General features: G+C 44.8%; 2 protein-coding genes across 7 annotated transcripts in view; both read right to left on the bottom strand.

Moving 5' to 3' along the window:
- RTF2 (replication termination factor 2) overlaps nt 1–5,332 on the bottom strand; it is a 50,007-nt gene extending 44,675 nt beyond the window's left edge. The window contains exon 1 of one of the 2 annotated variants that reach the window (XM_037811480.1): nt 5,174–5,332. In XM_037811480.1, coding sequence (XP_037667408.1) covers nt 5,174–5,242 — 69 coding nt within the window. In that variant the 5' untranslated portion in view covers nt 5,243–5,332. The remainder of the gene's footprint in view (nt 1–5,173) is intronic. The other variant, XM_037811482.1, reaches the window with a different exon arrangement.
- A 1,323-nt stretch (nt 5,333–6,655) lies between these two features.
- Nucleotides 6,656–24,284, bottom strand: part of CASS4 (Cas scaffold protein family member 4) — a 38,926-nt gene continuing 21,297 nt past the window's right edge. For 3 of the 5 annotated variants that reach the window (XM_037811857.1, XM_037811861.1, XM_037811859.1), the window contains 5 exons: nt 20,202–20,303; nt 17,644–17,724; nt 15,452–16,759; nt 14,385–14,462; nt 6,656–12,110 (listed from right to left, as the gene is read on the bottom strand). In XM_037811857.1, coding sequence (XP_037667785.1) covers nt 11,700–12,110; nt 14,385–14,462; nt 15,452–16,759; nt 17,644–17,724; nt 20,202–20,303 — 1,980 coding nt within the window. In that variant the 3' untranslated portion in view covers nt 6,656–11,699. The remainder of the gene's footprint in view (nt 12,111–14,384; nt 14,463–15,451; nt 16,760–17,643; nt 17,725–20,201; nt 20,304–24,284) is intronic. The other 2 variants (XM_037811858.1, XM_037811860.1) reach the window with 2 other exon arrangements.

The following is a 24,284-nucleotide window of genomic DNA, read 5'->3' as shown; positions in this document are numbered from 1 at the left end:
CTGAGACGAGTGAGTGAGCCAGCTGAAAGTCCGGCGGCCGCGCTGCGATGTGGGGAAATAGTGGGCTGGCGTTTGGAGACGGACTAGTTATTTAAAAAAAAAAAAAAAAAAAGCCTCCAGGAGCAGGTGCGGATACCACGGGGACAGCCGCGCAGTGAGGTACAGCGGGAGGGGGCTGGGTCAACGCCTTAGTGTCTGGCGTGGAGGATACTCCTTCCCACACCTGCTGCTGATTGTCTCAGGACCAGGGAAGCAGAGGGGAGCCAAAAGGAGAAAAAAAACGCATTCCTTGCAGCCATCTCCCCGGCGGGCTGGGGACACCCCTGCCCGGGGCCAGACCCACAGCCCAGAGCCGCACCAAGAAACCCAGTGTGACAGGGAGTCTTTCCCGCAGCACCACGTACATGCCACAATATCGGCCATGGACAGTGGCCTCTAGTGCATCCACAGCAGATGGTCCCGTAGCTGGGAGGGCGGAGCTGTGCGAAAAGGGGGAAGTTAACGTGTCTCATTCAACCATCTTTAAAGTAGGCTGGGAGCGCCCCTGCATGGCCCGGTGACCCAGGGCTTCCCTGGTGGGCCAGCACGCACTTGTGACGTGGCGTGGCCTTCCCTCAGCAGAGGTCCTGGAAGAGCACAGCTGGGAAGGGGAACCCGCTCGGAAATCCCAGGGACCCTATGCCAACACCAAGGTCTTGTGGGTCAGCAGCAGAGACAATCTGTGGCAAGACTGAAATGAAGGCTTAGGCTCTTGCAACAGCATTAAATCTCCGGGAACACCTGGGAGGTTTGATTATTAAAGCTGCCCTGCCTCCCTAACCACCCAGACACAAGCCCCACATTCAGGGTGGACAGCACCAACAAAACACCCAAATTTAGTGCACCAGTTGAACCCCACAAGAATCAGATCCCCACACACCACAAAGACAAATTTGGGGAGAACGGACTTGAGGGGAATAAGTGACTCACGGATGCCATCTGCTGGTTAGTTAGAGAAAGTGTATGCTACCAAGCTGCAGTTCTGACAAATCAGAGATCAAGTAAAGAAAATGTCAAGAGTCCAAAAACAATAGAAAATCTTAAAGCATATGATAAAACCAGACAATATGGAGACCCCAAACCCAAACACCCAAATCAAAAGATCAGAAGACACAGTACTTGGCACAATTAAACAAAGAACTAAAGACAGACAACAAGAGCATGGCACAGGATATAAAGGACATGAAGATGAGCATGGCAAAGGATATAAAGGACATATAGAAGACCCTAGAAGAGCATAAAGAAGAAATTGCAAGAGTAAATAAAAAAACAGAAGATCTTATGGAAATAAAAGAAACCATTGGCCAAAGTAAAAAGACTCTGGATACTCATAATACAAGATTAGAGGAAGGTGAACAACAACTCAGCCTCCTTGAGGACCACAGAACGGAAAATGAAAAATAAAAGAAAGAATGGGGAAAAAAATTGAAAAAAATCGAAATGGATCTCAGGGATATGAAAGATAGAATAAAACATCAAAATTTTAGAATCATTGGTGTCTCAGAAGTGGAAGAGAAGAGTAAAGGTCTAGAAAGAGTATTCAAAGAAATTGTTGGGGAAAACTTCCCAAACCTTGTACACAATATGAATACAAAAAGCATAAATGCTCAGCAAACTCCAAATAGAATAAATCTAAATAAACCCACTCCAAGACATACTCTGATCAGACTGTCAAACACTGAAGAGAAGGAGTAAGTTCTGAAAGCAGCAAGAGAAAAGCAATTCACCACATACAAAGGGAACAACATAAGAGTAAGTAGTGACTACTCAGCGGCCACCATGGAGGCGAGAAGGCAGTGGCATGACATATTTAAAATTCTGAGAGAGAAAAATTTCCAACCAAGAATACTTTATCCAGCAAAACTCTCCTTCAAATTGGAGGGAGAGCTTAAATTTTTCACAAACAAATGCTGTGAGATTTTGCTAATAAAAGACCTGCCCTACTTCAGATACTAAAAGATTTTGCTAATAAAAGACCTGCCCTACTTCAGATACTAAAGGGAGCCCTAACGACAGAGAAACAGAAAGGAGAGAGAGATACAGAGAATTTTAACAGACATATATATAGAACATTACATCCCAGGTCACTGGGACACATATTCTTCTCTAGTGATCATGGATCTTTCTCCAGAATGGACCATATGCTGGGACATAAAACAAGCCTCAATAAATTAAAAAAAAAAAATGAATTTGTTCAAAGCACATTCTCTGACCACAATGGAATACAAATAGAAGTCAATAACCATCAGATACTTGGAGAATTCACAAACACCTGGAGGGTAAAAATGAGGGAGAGATGAAAACATTCCTGGATAATCAAAAGCTGAGGGACTTCATCACCAGTAGATCAGTTCTATAAGAAATGCTAAAGGGAGTTGAGCAGGCTGAAAGGAAAGGACACTAAACAACTGACTGAAACTACATGAAGAAATAAAGATTTCCAGTAAAGATCACATGGTAAATATAAATACCAATACTACTGTATTTTTTATTTGTAACTCCACTATTTACTTCCTACACAATCTAAAATACATAAACTGTAATGATAAATCAGTGGCTTTGGACTCGTAAAATATGTAATTTTTGACAAGAACTACATAAAGTTGGGGGAATGATGGAGTATAGGAACATAGTTTATGTCTCCTATTGAAGTTAAGTTGGTATAAAAGAAAAACAAGACTGTTATAGATTTAAGAAGTTAAATTTAAGCCCCACAGTAAACACAAAGAAAGTATCAGAGAATATGACCATAGAGATGAATAGTAGAGTAGGGGTTCCGAGAAGTCAGGGAAGGGGCAACAGGAGTTAAGAAATGAGTGTAGGGTTTCTGTCTGGGGTGAAGGGAAATTTCTAGTAATGGATGGTGGGAAGGTGATAGCACTGCAACATTCTAAATGTGATTAATCCCACTAATGGAATGCTAGGGAGGGAGTGGAATGGGAAGATTTAGGCTGTATATATGTTTCCACAACTGAAAAAAAAAAGACAGTCTAAATAGATGATAATTAAATGCCAAGAATGATCCTGGATGGGATCTGAGATGGAGGACAAGAGGCTCAAAGGGATACAGATGGGACATAAGGAAAAAAAAAAGGAAATATAGAATGTAAGCTTTCTATCAATGTTGAATTTCTTGAACTTCTTAGCTGCACTTCACGGGATTGCATAAAAGAATGTTCTTGTTCATGGGAAAGGTATATGTGAATTATACTGTTTGTTCAAAGATGTATGCAGCTTGCTCTCATATATTCAGAGGACAGAGCAATAGATGATGGATGATAGATAGGGAAGGAGGGAGGGAGAGAGGGAGGTAAAGAAAGAAATGGTGGCGTGACAAGATGTTAAAGTTGGTGGATCAGGGTAGTGGGGGAGGGGGGTCGGGGTATGCTGGAGTTCTATGTATGGGGTCTGTATTGTTTTTGAACTGTTCCTGTAAGTTTGAATTTATTTCAAAATAAACTTTAAAAAAAAATTTAAAAAATGGTTAAAATGATTCTTATGTATATTTTACCACAATTAAAAATAAATACATGACAAATGAAAAAAAAAAAGTTGAATTCCTTTTGGCAAACACTCCCATCAGTGCCAACTATCCAGCATTAACCTATGCACATGTAGGTCTGATTAGAGGGCACACTCCCTCCACCCTCTTGGGTAGTCATTCATTCCTGCATTCAGCACTTACTTACTGGGTGTCTATTATGTGCCAGGAACATAGTATAGGTTACAGAGGTAAGACATACTAGGTCCTTGTCCACATGGGAGACAGACAGACAATAAATAAATAAATACAGTGATAAGCACTACAAAGAAAAGTAAAGTAGCAGAAGAGGACAGAGTGACCGGAAGCAAGGCATATTTCAGCTACAGTGGACTGAGATGACATTTGAGAAAAGAATTGAATGAAGAAATGAACCATGTGAATATCTCAGTGAAGGCCGTTTCAGTTTGAGGAATATTCTGAGCTGAGAGAACAAGGCCTGTATAGATAGAGCAGAATGAAAGAGCTGGAGAGGAGCGGGAGATGAGGTTAGAAGGAGAGGCAGAAGTCTGATCACACAAGGCCCTTGAGAGATTTTATTCTGAATTTATTTTATTTTATTTTTTTATTCTGAATGAAAGGAAGTCATTGGAGTATTCTGAATACAGTAGCGACCTATGTGATTTATGGTTTAAAAACATTTCTCTGGCTGCTGAATTTAGAATATCTGGAGCACCCATTTATGCCAGACACCATTAGTGTTGTACATACTATCTATTATTACAAAATAATTACAAGAGCTAACTTTGGAATCCCAAATGTATGGATAGGAATCCTGGCTCCAGCCCCTACCAGGTGTGAGTCCTTGATAATGTTAATTGACTTCCTTGGACTCGATTTCCCTGTCAGTAACATGGAAATTAGTATGCATAATACAATTGCTTTTTGTGTGTGTGTATGAATTAGGGATTATTTTCTCATTCACTTGATCAAAAATTTTACTGTGCCAGGAACTGTGCTAGTTCTGGAGGATAAGGGGCTGCAGCCTCTGTCATCAGGAGCTTTATCATTTACTGGGGGAGACTGACATTAAATGACTAAAATGATTTTTATGTTATGTATATTTTACCACAATTAAAAATAAACACATCACACATGAACGCAGACTGCAAGGTGGTAAGGCAGTTCATATAATTAAGGATGGAGTTCAAGGGTGAAAGGGAGGGTTCGGGAAGACTTCCCTGAGGAAACGAAATTAGTGTATACAAAGCTCAATAAACAGTAGTTATTTCTATCACAGTTAATAACCGCAGATTGGGTTCAAATCCTTGCTCCTCACTTACAAGCTCTGCAACTCTTCCCTCTTGAGCCTCAATTTCCATGTCCGAAAAAACGGAATAATGACAGTACCTACTACCCTAATGGCGCTGTTGTGAGGATTAAATGACATACCCTATGTTAAGCGTTTTGCAGAATGAATAGCTACTGTAAACCCTCAATAAGCATCTGCTATTGTTGTTATTAACTGAGTCCTCCGAAGGGGATAAATGCGCCTGGAATGCCGCTGGCTTCCCTTTTCCTGCCTCCCATCGCTCTCTGGGGGCCTCCACACTCCCCACCAACCCCGTTCCCCATCGGGCCCTCGTCGCTGACCTTCTCAACCTTCTTGGGTCCCTTCACCAGTTCGTGCCTCTTGGGGATTGTTCCCCCGTCGCAGCCCATCGCAAACCGGGAGTCAGTGCCAGCAGCAAGCCCCGCAAAACAGCAGATCCTTCCTGTCCTGGCCGACAGCTGCAGTCACTTCCGGCGCGCCGCAGTGACGCACACGACCGTCGCGACTCAGCGGGGTGGGACGGTTGCCATGTCCTGGTTGCCATGGAGAGCGTTGGTGGGGAGCTGGGCGTGGCCCCGCGGCGTGGGTAGCCGGAGCGCTGGCGGGGCCCTTCTGTGCTGAGAGGGGTGGGGAGCGGGCCGGTGCTCCCGGGCTGCGGCGCGTCCCCTCCTCTTTCTGTTGGGTCCCCGGATTTCTGCCGCATAAGCACAATGGCTCGCCCACGCTCCGGGAGGGCGGCGAGGGCGTGGGTGACTAAGGAGCACCCGCCGCTCTTTGCCGGGCCTCACCCCCACCCCAACCCTGTGGGCCTGGTGCATCCGTAGTGTGAGCGCCCTGTGGAAAACGGCCGCATCTTATTATGACAATTAATACTTTATATTGATGGCATTGATTGTCCCAATGAACATATATTTACAAGGAGAACGCGTCTCTATTGAGCGCCGACTGTGACCCAAGCACTCAACAAATCCGGTCAAGTTGATGTTAAAGGAGATTCAAGGGGAATAAAATCTTCTGTGTAAGCCCTGGAACTTTCTGATATTGTCATAAAATGACTGTTTTTCCCATTAAGAAGCAGGTAAAATTAACAGCCCATCTGCTTGTTCTTTTAAAAGTTACTGTGATATCTCCATGGCTTTCCAAGAAATATGCTGAATCAAATCAGCAATCAGAACACAAATCCCTGCGAAACCCCTGCTAAAATCCGTGATTGCTCTTCTTCTCTTGATTATCTCTCTATTTGTTCCTTTACTTATTACAAATATTGGAGGATAGCCTGTTCTTTAGTTTTCAAATAAGGCTGACTTTTATGATTGGAGGTTAACTCAATTTCTGACCTAAGTGAACAATAAAAACGGTGCGAACATTCCCCACTCGGGAAGAGTCATGCCCCCAAGAAAATATAGGGATGTAAAAACTTCATAGGCTATAAGCTTGGGGTAGCTGCTACTGCGATTAATGTGAATGAAAAGAAGAAAACCCTTTAATCAGTCAGAGGCACTCACTGGCTTATGATTTATTTTTATACCAATCACAAGAATTATAAGCTCCATGAGGGTGGGAACTTTGTTTTATTCCCTGATGTACCCTCAGTGCCTAGGCACACTCATTAAACATTTCCTCAATAAACCAAAAGAAAATATAGGGAGAGGTATCCTTTTGGAAGACCCTAGAACTGATAAATATTAGTATTCCATTTTACAGGTGAGGAAACAGAAGACTGGAAGATCATATGACTTGTCCAAGGGCATATAGCTAGTGTTTTAGTTTCCCGGCTGCTAAAACAAATACCGTACAATGGGTTGGCTTAACAACAGGAATTTATTGGCTTGGGTTTCAGAGGCTAGCAGGCCTGCTTCCTCCTCGGGTCGGTATCTTCCAACTGGCCAGCAATCTTTGGCCTTGCTTGTCTTTTCTGTCAATACACATAGAGACATTCTTCATTCTTGTCCAATTTCCGTTGACCTCCAGCTTCTGGCTGCTCTCCGTGGCTTCTCTCTCTGTGGCCTTCTCTATAAGGCATCAGTATTAGGATTAAACCCATCCTGATTCAGTCAGGGCACACCTTAAGTGAAGTAACCTCATCATAAGGTCCTATTTACCATGGATTCACACCTAAAGGAATGGCTTAAGATTACGAACATGTTTTTCTGGGGTATGTAACTCCAAGCTACCACAGCTTATAATTGAGAGTACTGGGAATGGGTTCTGGGGTTAGTTCTCTCACATAGTGCAGAAATTAAGATAAACCCCAAAGATATCTTAAGACAGACTCAAACCATTGCTTGCTCTTTTCTGACAGGTAAATCTGACAGGTAAATCTCACCTGGTTCACTTGGGAAATAAAAATAAAAATCACTGCTCTTTATGAAACCATGACCATGCATTTGCAGATTTACAAGCATCTATCATTTTGTCCTCACAATAATATTAGGAGGTAGGGGATATAATTGCCTTCTATTTTACAGATGAAAAACCTGACAGCTAAATGTACAGGGCCACCCAGTCAGTGAGTAGATGAAGGACTTTTTCAGCCAAGGCCCATTTGACTTGTATTCCTTAATCTCCTGCTAAGAAATTGCTGGAGAGCCAGCAGTGCTAACTGTGCTGGCTTTAAAGCTAGAGCAGCTGGATTTTTTTCTCTTCCTCCTTGGTTTCCTCTTTTAGAATATCAGTTTCTAAGCTACTGTGTGCCTGAGGCTGCACAAAGCTAAGACTCCTGTGTGGGTTATTATTATCATCAATAGTAGGTGTCGTTATTGTCTGCTTCATCTTTCCACTGCCTTTTTGAACGAACTAATAAAACATATTTCCTTATAGGAATCCTCGGGGACAACTTTGCCCTACTCAGGCTGTGAACAGGCTGGGGCATGACATCATGAAAAAGAGAACAATCACCCTCTAGTAAACCAGTGTTTCTTAACCTTTTTGGAGTCACTGGACCTATTTGAGAATTTGATGAAAATTATGGACTTTTTTTCCCAGGAAAATGTCAGTCAGCACATATGAAAATTTGCATACAGTTTGGGAGGTCACAGCATCCTGAAAGCCCAAATTAAGAACCACTATTTTAAATGCTTCCCAGAGGCAATCTACTGCTGCTCGAATAGTTCTCAAATATTTCAGACTGAAAACTGAGGGTTTGATTTCCTATTAGCTCTGCCCATAGCTGAAGTCTAAAACTCTGGAAAAAGCTGACATGCAGAGTAACTTATTTTAAGAGGATGGATAAAAAACAACTAGGTATTAGGGTTTTAAAAGAATTTCACATCATTTAAGGTCACATTGTGGAGGGTGTCCTGGAGAGGATTAAAATAAAATAAAGTGGAAAAATTGAGGCAATTGCTGAGATATATTAATGCACAACTTACTATTAATTTGCAGTTCTAGGGAAATATTCCAACAAAAAATTTCAAGAATATACATGAACTAACCCTGGGACCCCCTCCCAGCTGGTATTTGCCCCTTTTGATTTTTCTCACTCGGCTCCAGCCAAATTGGCCTCCCTCCACTTCCCTAACCGTGCCAGTGACCAATGCCTCTCTCTCCTCACCCTGGTCCTGGCCCCGATTCCCATCTGCCCCAGCTGGAATGAAAGCCTCATGGCAGCAGAGCTTTGTTCTGCTCCCTGCAGTATCTCTGGTGTTCAGCAGAGACCTGGCAAATAGTAGATGCTCAATAAATATTGTTAAATGAATGAATGAACAGAAAAGGGACATTCACTATGAGTGCACACACACAGGGAGCAACTTTTGGAGATATGGGGTGCTCACACGGGAAAAACAGCATTTTTTAAAAAGATGTTTTGTAAAAAACAACTGGCACCCAACCAGAGACACGACTCCCCAGTGCCTATCACCCTGGAAGATCTCGTCACCACTTCCATCCTCCTGATAAAATTTAACTTAATTGAGGTCAAGTTGCTACCACCAACGGCACCACCATACCACCCACCATTTCCTCTTCCTTCCTGGGAGGAAATTATACAGAACTCCAGGCATTAAACAAACATACATAGCAAAAATTTGCCAAAAGTCAAAAAAATGTGATTTTATTCTATATTAAAAAAAATTTTCTGACATAATTATTCTTTTGAATGAATCAGTGGAAACTCTCCCTATAAATCTCTCTCTTTCAAAAAAGGAAGGAAACACATTTAGCTAAGAGCAGCAGTTTTCATGATTTTAAACCCAATGGTTTTGTACTTTGTGAACCAAGGTTCTTGTTTGAACTCATTTTAAATATACATACATAAATATAGTGTTCTGAAACCAGAGGGCCTGTCCATTTCCTGTCTGCAAGTATGGTACTTATGGAGGACGAAATGAGTTAAAATATCTAAAGAATTAGAACAATGCCTGGCATGTAGTATCACTTAATGAATAGCTGCTATTAATGTTATTGTATAAAATTATCCCTGCAACAATCTCTCCTTCTTCCAACTATAGTCCTGACTTTTTCTGGGGGATCCTGTGGGGAGAGCTCCGTGGGTCTCTGACTGTCTTCTGAGTCGAGGCCCTGAAGGGGTTTTCTCGTGGACCATTTTCTCAAGGATGTTTGTAGTAAACATCCTTGGAAGACGGAAATGGTGTCTTCCTCCAGAACAGAAAGGCAGGTTTGTTAGCTGTCCAACCTCATAAAGATAGTGTCTTCCTCTGAGGCGAAGGTTGGGCAGTTTGCTTGAAGCCCATTATAAGGATTAGAGTTTCCTAAGCTCGGGGTTCGTTGGCTGCGACACAAACCCATTGTGTGTGCAGTACCCACCTATATCCACCTACATCCACCTATCTCCGCCTCTGGGACTTGGGGGAGCTGGGAACTGAAATGAGGCTGAAGTTCCAGCTGCTTGCCACACTGTGAGGAATACAGTCCTTGCCTCAGAGCCCAGAATCTCCTCCCTTCTGTCAGTTCCCATAAAATAATCATGCTAACTTGTTGGTTTGCAATTGGGTAAAACCTCACAGCTCTTAAAAGAACCATCCCTTTGCCTCTCTCAGGACATATGGAAAGTGTGTGTGTGCAAGGGTGAATTCAGGTCTGTGCCAACTTGAAAATTACAGGCCCCTGCTCATCTTGGGATTTTCAGAGGCAGGGCCTGAACTAAGCTAGTACAAGCAGAATCAAGTCCCTTGCTCTTTCTTAAGAAGGATATAACTTGGGGGCAGCCACATTGCAATCATGGGAGTTAGCCCAGAAAAAATGGGACGTAGAAGCTGGGTCTCGAAGACACAGCCACTGAAAGCAGCCAGGCTCGAGGCTAGCCTACTCCTGAATTATTCCAAGATAATTTGAGTCAATAAGTTCCCTTTATCACTTAAGAGAGATTGAGTATGGTTTTTCATCCCTTGTAACAGAAGTTCTAACCAACACGGACTACAGCTATTCAAACATGTGGTCTTCTAGGATCTCTCTGTGCAACTGTAGAGAACCAAGTCTCATGAAGATGAGATTCTTCTTTTAGGACCCTGAGACCAACTCAATAAAAATAATCAGCTTTCCAGCAGTCAGTATTTCAAAAGTGCCTACCAAGTACAGAGTAGCTAGGAGTAGGACATTACCATTTGGGGTGACTTTCAGCTTGGAGAGGCTGTTCCCAGGCTGGCAATGGTGTTTGTGTAGCTGACATGAGCAGAGAAGACAGTGAGTGACCCTCATTTCAAGTAAAGGGATGGTGTAACCATAGCAACAGGAGCTAAAGCCCCAGCTGCAAGGAGAGGAAGAGAAGGTGGTTTGACTTGAGGGCAGCTCTGCACCACTTCCAGATCTGTGCACAGCGATAGGTACCCTGTCCACACCACACCTTCCTGGCTGCACCACGGCTGGCAGCTTGCTGTTCCCATCTTAGTCTCGCACATAAGAATTTGGCCTCTACTGCATCTCTCTGCAGGCCCAGGGAAAAGCATTCGAATCACAGAAGTAAACATTGGAGACTTGACTTTAGTACCAGAATATGGGTGACATGGATCAAAGGGTTTTCCAAAGAGAGGAATGCTGCAAATGATGTTTAAATCCCCAATTGTATTTAAATAATATTATAAATTATTGCAGAAGATTTGATGCTGTTGAAAGGTATAAACCTTTTCTGATTGAGCATACTGAATTTATCAACCCAGACTCTATAATGTACAAAATAAATTAATAAGGAACCCAAAAGAGCATGCTATGTTTTAAATAGAGCATGCATTTTTAACTAGGTTAAGATGGAATAGCAAAAAAATATGTATTTTTTAGTGCAAGAGGCATAAACTTTTTGTACCAATTTCACAGAATTAATTCAATCAAAACTGAAAAACTCATTATATTTTCTAATGGATGCAAGAGAAATTAATCACCTAAAAATAAGCCATCCTCCCCTTACCCTACTTTATTTTCTCCTTTGCATTTATTATCACTTGACTTATTTATATGTGTTTCTTCACAGTTTATTGTCTGTCTCCCCCACTAGATTGTAAATTCCATGTCGACAGGGCCTCTGTTTGATTCACTGCTTTATCTTCAACACCTAAAACTTGACAGTGCTCAGTAAATAAGAGCTGAATGAATGAATTTAAAACATGCACATGTTTAACCACAATAAAAATCGATTTCAGCAAAATCGCTCAAACACGGTCCCGGCTTACCCGACCTGATATGCTAAACTTAGCAAGGTCCTTAAGACCTGACTGTGGGGTAAGTCAACGTCCTGGGGCTGCTCAGCCACTTGGTAATGCCCACCTTGGACGCTGAGGCTGTTCCGGGGTCCGCACACCCCCGGGCTGGCTCTTCCCATGATACAGAGTGGCACAGATCGTGGGTGTGAAGCTGCAGCTAAGAGGGGAAGGCGTGAAGGCGTGCAGCAGGAAGACCTCATTCCAGCGTCCCTCTGAATTGCCACACCTGTTGCTCCAGCTTCTCGGCCTCGGCCTGGAGGTGCCCCAAGGCTTCAGGGCTCGGGTGCTGGAGCACCGCGTTCTTGGTGGCCAGTGCCAGGTTCTTGAGCAGGCTGCAAAGCTGACTGCTGCTGCGGAGGATCTCGTTGCGCACGTCCCTCTCCTGGGTCTCCTTGCAGAGCGTGTCCACCAGCTTCTGCCCGACCACGATGACCAGTTTGCTCTGCCTGATGACGGTCTCGGGGGTCTTGTTGCTGCCGAGGCTGCCCTTAAATACCCTGATGGCTTTGAAGAGCGCCCCAAAATAGAGCCGGCAGTGTTCGGAAAGGTGGACTTTCTTCTCGGGATTCTGCTGACTCAAAAGCTGGGGCCCCAGAGAGCTGGGAGTCTATAGAAGGGGAAGAAAAAAATAGATAAGACATAGATTTGATCTACAGACTGCGGTTGTCTTTCTTTCCTCGTTTTTGCTCAATTTTCAAGACTTTTTATAAGAAAAAGTTCAGTTTTGTTTGGAAATACCACAACAGTTGTCTAATACCTTAAGGTTTTCCAACCACATTTTTATACATGTATTATCTTATTCAGTCCTCTCAACAAACAACAAGAAACCCATTCAAAGAAATACATTGATAATGACTAAATTTATAACTGTCAGATATGCAAAGAAACTTGATGGTGAGATTTTAAAAATTTATTCAAAGAACAGATTTTAAAAGTCATTTCTAATTGCAGTGTCAGAGGTAAACCCAGACCCCTTAAATCTCCAGAACAAATCCAATATGCTGAGCTGCCCGACTTAATATTAAAATATTTATCTTACTTCCTAGTAAGGTTCATCTAGAATATTATTTTCATGAATTTATTTTCTGGAATATGAAACCAGTGGTTCCCAAAAGCCTATACATACTGAAAGAGTTTCAACATCTACCTTTGTGGCGACTCATCCAGGTAAAAATCGAAAGCCTCCCTGTTCTTTTATAGATGAGGAAACTGAGGCTCAGAGAAGATAAGTTCACTCAATTAGAAAATTAAAGCTCTGGAACGCTAAGCCAAGCCCTCCACACCTGAAACTCTCATTCTTCCATTACACTGCGTACTCCCTCATTTACCTATGGTCTCTAAATTCACCACCTGGAAGCACTCAGACAGGAATGATACAAAACAGTGATTTTTCAGGGGTAGTAGTGTTGGAGGTGGAATCAGACAAGGAGGAGGAAAATATATGTTGGAAAAGTATATTCATTATTAGAATTTAATATTTAGAAAATGAAAATATACCATTTGTATAACACAAAGTAAAGAAAAGATTGTGGTGTCAGTTGAGATGGACTCTCTGGGGGCAGAGAGGATGAGATGAATGGAGCCCAGGTTGGAAATCATGAGAAAAATGATCTAAATATTGGAATATCTGAAACTTATCCTGAAAATATTTATTATCTGTAAATGTAAAATGTACCATTGTTCTCAACCTGGGGCGTTGGAAACGTGGAGATATTTTTGGTTGTCACATTGACTAGGGATCACCATGGGCAGGGGCTAGGGATGCTAAATAGTCCATCCCATACAACAGAAAATTGTCCCACCCAAAAGTCGATGGTGTCCCCTCCCTTCATTGCAAAGCACTGTCAGTCTAAAGCAGTGGTTCTCCAAGTGTGGTCCTTGGACCAGTGGCATCAGCATTGCCTGGGAACATACTAGAAATGAAAATTCTCAAGCCCAAGGCACTCCTACTGAATCAGAAACTCTGGGCATGGGGCCCAGCCATCTGGGTTTTAACAAGCCCTCCGAGTGATTATCCTGTATGCCAAATCTGAGAACCACTGGTCCAAAGCATAATTAATGTTGAGCAAAATAGCAGGACTTTCAGGAATATGGCAGATCCAAAGTTTAGTGTTTGGGGTTTGGGGACCTGAGCATCAGGGGGCCTGGGTTCTCATCCCAGTTTGCCTCTGAGAACTTGCAGGACCGAGTCTGAGCAACTGGACATCTCTATCCTTCTGTCTCATCCCCTGGGACCCAAAGAGTAGAGCCCTTCACTGTTTCTCAGGCTTCAGTAATTCTCAGGTAGCCTTCAGAATTTATGCCCTTTCTGCCTCCCCCTTAAGAAGTTCTATTTTCTTAAACTTCATCTTTAAATGGAGTTATTGATTTTAATTAATTTCAGAGGAAACTAAAAATTGGTAAATGGAAAACTACCATCATTTGCCACAAGTAGAAGTTAACCAATTTTTAACAAGTACAGTGATAACATCTTTAAAAAACAAAAATCAAATGTCAGAGAGGTGTTGAAGATATACAAGGCCCCAAGTGAAATGGCCTCTTTTCTGGTAATCAGGTGCATTGAAAGAGGATGTCAGGGGGAACATGAGTCACCGCTATTTACAGCCATGTTGGTACCCACCCCACCTCCACCCCTGCAGTAAACCTGCAGAGCACCTGGAATCATTTCATGAATGGGTAAAGGTTCACAGTCCACAGCTGGCAGCTGCCTGGACTCACTGCTCTCCAGGGTTCCTTCTACTGCTTAAAAGGAAAAACACGTGCACACACACCCCATGTGGGTCATTTTAAAAATTAAAATGTCTAATTATTTATAGCAGGATGAAGGTGTCTAAGGAAAAAGCATATTAATCAGTACTGGAGAGTGAGCACTGTGGCTTACCTTTGTTCCTAAGTCTTTGGTTTTTTCTGTCCTTTGTTCCAAGATGGGTTTTTCTTTTTCTTCTGGGCTAAACAACTTCTGAAAATTAAAAACCCTTTGAATTACCAACTTTAATTTTTTAGACAACTGTATAGTTCCTTAAGTTCACTTTAAAACGAGCATTCCACCTTATATATTTTTTCCTTGGTTCTGCCAACTGACGCCATTTTCAACCAAAGGACACTTTGGCTGGCGAACTGGCAGCCCAAAGGTTGAATTTTGCCTACCAACATGGCCTAATGTAATGGCCCACACAGTATTTTAAAAAATTATGTACGTGTATATTTATAAATGCGTATGTATGTAAATATAAATGCACATTGTATACACATTTTAGACATTGTGCAATGAAAACATCCAGACTTCTCGCTTCTCTAAACCGTGTCCTGGCTCTTATACCATCAGGCATTTGGGGAGTATGGCCGCCTTCACGGTCCATGGTGCCGAGCAGTTTCCCTGACGCTGAGGCCCAGCCCACAAGTTACCCACTTGGCCTCTTGAGGCTTGCGATCCCTGAATTAGTGGTTCTCTTCCTATAATGTCTGAACGCAGCCAATAAAGTATTTCTGGGCGTAATCAGAGTCTGGAGGCTGATGAGATCATTAACATTTTAGAAGAGTGTTTATACTTCCTCTTCTGTTTCTAAGAAACACATTGACAATGACTAAATTCATAACTTTCAAAAATGCAAGGAAACTTGACAGTGAGTTTTTAAAAATTTGTTCAAAGAACAAATTTTAAAGTATTTGAAAAACCATTTCTAATTCCAGTACCAGAGGTAAACCTGAACCCCCAAAATTTCCAGAAGAAATCCAAATATGCTGACCTATCGGCCTTAATATTAAAGTACTTATCTTACTTCCTAAATAGGACTTGTCTAGAATTTTACTTTCATGAATTTTATTTTCTGAACTGTCTCCCCAGAGCCTGCAGATTGTTGAAGGATTCGCAGCATCTAACTTGGTGTTGACTGCTCCAGGTGACAATCAAAAGCCCCCTTGTTATACCGCTCAGAACTCTGAACTCACCTGTCCACAGACATTTGCCCTATTTTTCTTTAACAGTTCAGGAGTGTTTTCACTTTCCCTTTGTTCATTAAAAGGAGTACTCCTTTGGAGTGATTCAGTAATTCTTTGGGGAAGCTGAACACATTTTTCAGGCTTAAATTCTGCATTTGGGGTCAAGGGCACACTCTCTTCCTTCCCACAGTTCTGCTTAAAGAGGAGCCTCCCATTGGCAATGACAATGGAGGCAAACCTCTTGATGTCTTCTGGAACCATCCGCGCCACCATGACAAATCTCTCAAGGTCATCTGGGGTGTTCTGGACTTTGTCGGTCACAAGAACTTCCAGGGCCCAGTTGCAGCCATTTAGGCTTTCCTTTGTTTCAAGCAGGATCTGGTAGGAGTTGGAGATTGTCTGTAGCTGATCCCTGATTCTGGCCTGAAGGGTACTGTCGGTGAGGTGGCAGGCCATCCCCTGGACTCCTCGGGCAAAGTCCAAAAATTCTCTTAAGGACTCTTCTATGTGGTCGGAGGCCCTGTGGATTGCATCCAGGTTGGCTTCCAGACACTCTCGGAGCCTCCACTTCCTACTTACAAAGAGCATCAGTCCTGCAACAGAGCTGACCACCTTGCACTGCAGAGCCGTCACCATCTCTTTCACCATGTCCAAGTCCAAGGAGAGCTCCTTTGCTAATTCCTCTGAGGACGAGGCACTAGAGGAGTCCACGGATGTGGAGGAGCACGAGGAAACAACGCTGGCCCTGCTGTCAGAACTGGAAACGGATAAACTGTCTGGGTCAGGAGATACGGATGTTACCCGTCTGGAGAACCACGAGGAACTGTGGTCCCTGCAGACCTCTGCTGCCCCATCGGCCTTCTCCAGCTCTTTCACAGCCTGAGGGATGCTTGACATGGCTTTAGGGATGTCATAAACATTTGGCTCGGTGTTCTGCTGTTCCACTCGAGGAATCAGAAAACTTGAGGGAACCTTGTAGCTGACACCTTCATCCAAAGGAAATATGTCCCTGGGTGCTGAAAAGCCATAACCAGAAATTTCTGGAAGGCTGAATTTTTTCTGCCTGGGCGCATCTCTATACAGTTGTTGGGTGAGGCACCCTGCCCTGCTATTTGGAGGACTATGGAAGCTGGAAGTAGACCTGGGGACATCATGGGGCCTCGTGTCCTCCACGAAGCTGGTTAGAGATGCGTTTCTTACACCGGCTTTTTCTGGAGACACTGGGGTGTCGTAAATCCACTCTGACTTCTGAGGGTTTGGTAACGTGTTGTAGCCGTCTTTTCTTATGATTGTTGATGTCAGGGGAAAACTGTGCCCCTGTGGAAAAACCACACAACGTTGTCAGTTTAGTAGCAATAAAAAGAGGATTTGGGTGACTCACTCGACTAATGTGGGTGACTCGGAGGTCCTACCAAGGGCTCAGCGTCCAACGATCGGACCATCACTGCTCTGCTCAGACCCTTCCGTGGCTCCCTGTTGCTGTCATCACTCAAGGCCCTTCACCATCTGGCTCTGCCCTCCTTCTGAGCCCTTTCTCTCCACGTTCACCACACCTGCCCCAGCACGTCTGCCTTTACTCCCCGTGTAGGCTGTTTAACTTTCCCCGAACACAAAATGTTAAATTTAATTTAACTTAAAATTTCCCCAGCTGGTCTCTCTGCTCTACATGCTCCTGGAACCCTTTCCTTTTCATCTAACAAACTCCTGTGTATCCTTCAAGACACAGCTGAAAGTAAGCCCTTCCCTGATAACCTTGGGAATAAATCCATTTATGGTACACGTGTGGTAGAATCCAATAATAAACACAGGTTATACAGATTTCACATTAAATTATCTCCCATATATACAAATAAAAACCTACTTTAACACAGTGCATCGGTGAGGTATATAATGATGAGAAGAAATTACCTAATGGTTATTGAGCTCTTGCTCTGGGCTACGTCCTTTGCAGGAATTATCTCATTTAATACCCTCAATAAGGCTGTGATAAGAAACTAAGGCATTGAGAAGTTGAGTGACTTTTCCAAAACCCTGCAGCTAGTCCTGTCCCCAAACACCATGACAATCAAGGGGTTTTTGCCCCAAATGGAGTAAGGTCTGTTTCAAGGAATGTGCATTCCTATTTTTGAATAAGCAAATGAAATTTCCCAGGGGAGCTTCAGGTTTTAATAGCATGGAATCTCAGCACCCTCCTTACTTACACTGGCCTGGCTGAGCGGAGGATAGAGTCCTGCCTTCTGGGGGCTGGCTGGGACATCATACAACTGCTGCTTCCCCGGCTCCTGGGAAAAGATCACAAAGGAGAACAACTTGGATTTTTTTTCTTCCCAATAGCTAAGCATCACAAAGTCTCTCTGCTCCAATATTTTTTCCATATGAAAACACAAGTCACTGAAGACTCTGAAGTTGATGTGCTGCAGTGGGTGCACATTCAACAACGGCCCTTGTGCTTGAAAATGTGTCTTCTTGACTGAAGGTGGGGTCAAACTAGAGAGAGCGTTAATTGGAGTTGCTTGAGTTAAAAATAGTAATTCATTTCCTTCTGGGAGTTAGCCTTGAGGTTGAGTTAAGCCAGGAGAATAGATAAGATTGGGACCTAAATATGTCTTCTTTCTTTCTTGTTTGTTTTTCTCAGCAGAAATTTTCCTGTGTTTATTACTCATTTATTCATCCTATAAATATTTAGTGAGTACCTACCAAGTAATAGACAGAAGGTCAAATGACACATATGTAAACAGTCAAGAGCAAGAATATGTGGTTCTGGTACAAATAATTGCTGCTGTTGTACAGCAGTTAGAAAATGTATATATTAGGATGTGAAAAATAGAGTCCAAGTTCCAAAGAAGGTGAGAGAATGCCAAAACAGGCTTTGAAGAGAAAGAAGAGCTGGAAATTGGAGAGGGGTTTTCTTTGGAGAGAGTTGGGCAGTGAGTCTCCTACCGATCTCTCCGATCTCTCCCGTAGTTGGAGAAAAGTGGGGAGCTTTGAACTCCCCTCAAGCCCGGTGGAAAGTGCTCCACGGGATTCAACAACTTGAGAGGTGTCGCCTGAGCTTGGGGTCACAGTGCACGGGTCCTAACTCCAGCCTGAGAAAACTAAAAGGTGAGAGGCTGATGGCAGAGTGCAGAGTGGTGGCTGAGCTGGGGATGGGCTGTCCCCAGGGACACCCTCAAGGGTGAGGCAAGTGAGGCACTCATCTTGGGGACAAAATTTAAGGGGTGCCAAAAAACTCAGCAGTCAAGATGAATAATATTTTCCTACAATATTTTTTTTAAACCACAGTTAATGCAAAAAAAAAAAAAAAAAGCAAATATCAAAATTTTCAATAAAGACAGAATTCCATAAGGCTGAGATTAGGGTGAGGTGAGTGAGATGAGTTGGGGAAGAATGTCTTGATTTAAAAGCTTTGCACCTGAGGCGAATGCCTCCTTGGCCTCACCCTGGTCCAGGCCTTGCCTTAAGAGTTTGTCTTAGCAAGGGGAGCCTGCCTGTTTTCCACGGACTAGGCGTGGGCCACGTGAGAGTGGAGCACAGCCCTGGTGGGGATGGGTGAGGGACTGTCAGGAGGAAGAGGCCGGAGAAGTTCTGCCTGCCCAGGAGCTCAGAGAGGAGCCTTAGGCCCCCGGCGGAGGGGACACATTTGCCCACTTCAAGGGGCTTGCAGGTAAGAGATGCCAGAGGGGGTAGCACTTTCAGGAATGCTCCAAAAAAGAGTCAGCTTTCAAAACTTGCCACTTCCAGAGAGCATCGTTGCAACTTCTGCACAACAGTACCAGGCGAGTAAGACTTTCCGCCTGGATCCTTCCTTCTCCCTCCCTCTGTGCCGCCCCTCAACTCTGGGGGAGCCTGAGTCTGCCCAGTGAGAGAGAAGCAGGGACAATGGATGCGAGCAAGCAGGGAATCCGCCAATCCTCATTACCTGCTGCAGGTGCCCAGGCCCGGAGGGCAGCAGCTTTTGCTTTAAATGAAGTAGGACGTTTGATTGTTTCCTGAGATTGGGAGGACTAAAGCGACTTCTCACCACCTGTGAGAGACCATGAAGTCACATGGCTGCTTGAAGTTTTCCTTGGATGAGAGCTGTGGTTCTCAACCTTGGCTGAGCATTAGAATCACCTGGGGAGTTTTTAAAAATCCTGAAGCCCAGGCCACCCCCAGACCAATTTACATCAGAGTTTCTGGGGGTGGGACCTGGGCAGTAGGATTTGTTAATGTCCCAAGTGATCCCCCTGTGCAACCGAGGTCGAGACCCACTCCACATCATGGTTAGGACAGGCTAGGAAATGAGAGGAGCTGTTTTCTGAGTACATGATGCACGGCTTTCCAATTTGATGTACCAGCAAATACAAAAAAAAAAAAAAAAAAAAAAAATACAAAATGCTAAAAATCTCATCTCCCAGAGATAATCAAAGTTAAGACTATAGTGTGTATGTGTGTGTGTATGAATACGCATATACATGTCTACCTATACACAGGCATACTTTGCAAAATATAATATATATTTCAAATGAAAAGCAAAAAAATATAACAATATTCAGAATTCAACTTGTCCTAACTTTCCCTGAGCAGGTGTGGGCTCCGTGGGCCCAAAGGAGATTAAAGTCAGCCTCTGAGTGCTCGTGTGTATTTTGGAGTTCGGAGCACATGGAAGCTCCTGCAGCTCTCTGTCAGTAAAGCTGAAAGGCAATGTCTGCAGGATGTTGAGGTCCCACACCCAGCGCCAGCATGTCTGGGTGGAGCCTGACCACTGAAGGCAGCTCACCTTGAGGGCTGAGGGGACCCGGCTCTGGGCAGGTACATCATACACCTGGGAAGGCAGAGCCAGCAATGAGACCCGGGCAGGTCTGGGAAGTGTGAAGAGGGCCTGAGAGAGAAAAAGAAGAGAGCAAAGTTAGAGGAGACGTTGGGATTGGTTATAATGACCATGTTCAAAATTCTCTCTCACTCAGTGGAGATAGCCTCAGTGGAGACAGCTCCAGCCTTTGCTGAGGAGTTTTCCTGGCCCCATTGACCGGCTGGCCCCTCACTTCTGGGACTGGGAGAAGAAAACATGGGAGGTGGCATGGGGGAGGGCAGCTCTCCTCATTGGGAGCCCACAGCTGCCTGGCCAAGAGGGTTAAAATGCAGATTCTCAGGCTTCACGTTCGTTGTGTGGAATCTCTGAGTCCTGAGGCAGAGCCTGGGAATCTGCAGTATAAACAAGCTGCCCAGGTGACTCTGGTGTTGGAGGGATTCAAGAGGCTGTGATGCTAATGCTGGTTGTTAGTGTGTCATCTGAGGGTGCTGAGGATATAGCAGTGAATGAGACCAGCAGGCAGGGATGTAAGAGTGTGAAATGGAGGGACCATTGAGGTCGGGAGAAGCAGAGGCCTGTCCGAGGATGTCACGCAGGCCGAGGCTGCAGAAGAACGAGCGGAGGCCAGACCGCCGCAGCCAGCCACTGTCGCTGGCTGGAGAGAACCTGCCACCTGGAGGGACAGACCGTGATGGGAGGGCAGAGTCAGAAATGTCGGCCAGGAGCAGGCCACATGAGGGAATTTGGATTTTATCCTGCAAAGGGCAGGATTTACAATTGGGTTCATGTTTATGAGTGCTTTGTCAGCCGTGGCTCAGGCATTGGTTTTGGAAAACAAGAACTCTTTCCCTCCTGGAGTCCATGTCTGTTCATGGGGGGCTTGGATTCGAGCTGCCTCTAGGCCGGGCACCCCTGGGTGCTAGAGAGCGGCAGCTTCCAAGCCTGGCCAGGGATCTCAATTGCCTGGTGAACTTAAAAAAAAATACAGATGCTGGGGCTCCTGCCTCAGATGTCTTGAACCAGAATGTCCCCGGGCGGGCCTGGGAATGGGTGGTGTTATAGGGTGATGAACCCTGCCTGTAGAGTTTAAAGTCTAAGGGGGAAAGCAGGGATGGGCACACCTAGGAAACAGGCAGAAAAGAGTCAGGGCCTGGAAGACAGGCAAGGGTGGAGCCCCAGAGAACAGCCGGGGGAGAAGGGAACCTGTCCTCAAGCCAGGGTGCCTTCCAGGTTGGATCGTGGGGATGGTTAGGGTTTAAATGTGTGGCCATGGGGGAGGGGCAGCTTCATGAGGACCAGGTCAGGCGATGTTCAGACGATGTCCCCAGGACCCAGCGCTGTGACCGTTTTGGTGAATGAATGGGTCCAGCTTGAGGTCATAAAAAGTGAGTGCAGACTGTGAAAATCCCCCTGGCCGTTCATCGGGCTGGACTTGCAGACCCAGATGATGCCAACTGTACAGCGACCAGGAAAAATACTTCTCCCAAGGACACGGTGCAGCTGGAAAGTGTCAGAAGGGCAACTTGTTTCTTACTGAGGAACTTCGTTCCCTAAAATGCTAGACTCTCAGAAGCATTGCTGTTTGAAATTTATCAGCAAGTAGGAAACATCCCACTCTTGCCTGCAGGATCTGAGTCACTTTGACACAGACACAGCCTCCTCAGTTCCCAGCCCCGGGCAGAGCTTCAGATGAGGGGTTTCTGCTAGAACCTTCTGCATCTATCTCAGCTTTGTAGTCCCCCAGGAAACTACACTTCACTCTTCTGACCTGATGTTGACCCCTTCACCAAGAGTCTGGCTTGGCTTTGGGTCAAAGGCTGCAATGCTTCATTTCATTTCACCTAGACGCTGCTCTTCCCTCAACCCCATAAGGATTCTAGCTCTTCCTCTGTTGTGTGGCATAAAAACCAGCACAGCTGTCACTCCGCTGAGCATCAGGTAGAGGCAGGCTGATGCCCAGTCCTGACTCCCGGGCCCAGTGTCCCTGCTGGGCTGTGACGCTTTCCGCTGCCCTGGCCGCGTCACCATCAGCGCCTCCCAACCCTGGCTTTGGACCCTCCGTGGCAGCGTGGGGCCGGCTCCCGGGACCTTTCGTTAAAGGTACCCGCCCACCTTATGTCTGTCCTCGGGATGATGGACTTTAGAGACTGTTATCCTCCACCTTAGGTATGCTGGGTGCCCCTGACCTGGTTATTCCATTTTGGTTGTGTTGGCAGCTCACGATGAAGCAAGCAAATAAAATGCACCGAGCATCCAAACTGTTGTGCTGAATCTGCTTTCGATTTGTCACAGCACTTCGGGATAACTCGTTGCAAGGGGACAATAAACATGACTTTGTCAAACTATGGGTTTGTCCCCGGTGGTCTTAGGTTGATTGGTCTAGAACAAACCCCCTCAATGGTTCTTTCTTGCATTTTGACCCCACGGGCCATGCATGACCATCAACCATGTACTCCAGCCCCATTTGATCCCAGCCTCACTGTCCCCACTTACTCAAACACTGCAGGCTCTTGCCCACACAGAGCCCGTCCCAATGCACTCCATTGCCTGCTAGTCCCCTGTGACTTCAGGCCCATTTCACTTACATAACTGACTTTGTAGGTCACAAATGTAAAACCACTTTCAGAGAGTGAAGGGACTTTCCTGTATGTGTGTGTATGTGGTGGGGGTGGGGGTGGAGGTACCACTATAAAGGAATTTCAGATGGGAGGAAACCAGTTTAAAAATGCCCAGTGTTTCTTGGAAAATGGAGGTTTAAGGTAACAAACAACTAAGGAACGTGCTTGAGGAATACGGTTTCAAAAGGTTTAGGGAGATGGAAGGGAACGCCAGTTCAGGAACCAGTGGATCCAAGAGCAATTTCATTAGGAAATCTGCCCCTGCCACCTGAAACACAGAAGAGTTCCTTCTCTGAATTTAAACTGAAATCAAATACGTTCTCTATGTGGTTATTTTTTTAAAGTTATGTCAGCATATTATATTAAGGAAGTTGGAATGAAAAGCAAAACAGAGCTCAAGATAGTGGTTTCCTTGGGGTGGAAGTGACTGAAAGAAGGCTGGGGGTTGGGGTGGGCTTGAGGTGCTAGTTGTGTTCTGTTTCCTGATGTCAACACTAGTGACTCAGATAAGTCCACTTAGTGAACAAGTGAACAGTCACGGAGCTGTACCCTTAAGGCCGTAAGCTTGACTTCAATGCCAAGCTCATCGGAAAGAAGAGATAACTTCCAGCCACACCGTCGAGTGAAAGAAGGCCAAGAGCACGCCATGGCTGAGATAAGGGCTCTGTCAGGGGGGTAGAAAGATGGGCAGAGACACCACAAGAAGCTTTAGTTCCAGCTCAGTATTGATCAGCCACGTGACCACGGATGGGTCAGTTCACCTCACTGGCGATCCATATCCTCATTTGTAAAATGAAGGATAGTTTTTGAATCTAAAGACCACAGAGATCTCTTCCAGCAATAGAGATGTGTGATTCTCACACACAGTCTCTCCTCTTAAAAGAGGCTGGAGGTCTCTCTGGGAAAGTGACAAGCATCAGCCTTCTTCGTTTTTAATTTTAGTCACCCATAGTCTAGAGAGAGTCAAAAGAGGGCCCAGGAAATGGCCCACCCAGGCTGGGCTCCCGCCTGTGAACTGCCCACTGGAACCAGCTCAGAGCTAGGGGCTCGGACTCACTGACTTCTCCCAGTGACCGCTTCTGCCCAGAGAGGACTTCCCAGGCAGCCTCAGACTCGGGTCTGGATGCTGGAATTCAAAGCAGGAAGCAGATGCCTGCCTCTTCTGTGGGCAAGAATGTGGGCTTTGCTTTTATTCTTAATTGCTTATGATCTAGTCTTCTCAGTTGTATGGCTCCTTCCTCCTTATGGTAGAAGCAGCAGCTAAATCTTTTAGAATCACCAACAGGCACATCTGAGCAACCTTAGGGTTGAAGCCTCTCATGATGCACGAGAGAAAGAGAAGCCGGCGGTGTGTAGTGATGTCCCCAGCGCTGTAGGGTTAGGTCCACCTGCACCAGGACTGCTGATTAGAAGCCCAAGATGGGCAAAAAAA

Source organism: Choloepus didactylus, chromosome 19, assembly GCF_015220235.1.
Source record: "Choloepus didactylus isolate mChoDid1 chromosome 19, mChoDid1.pri, whole genome shotgun sequence".
Classification (NCBI taxonomy): Eukaryota; Metazoa; Chordata; class Mammalia; order Pilosa; family Megalonychidae; genus Choloepus; species Choloepus didactylus.
Note: the sequence above shows the minus strand (reverse complement) of the source record. Positions and strands in the feature narration are given on the sequence as shown.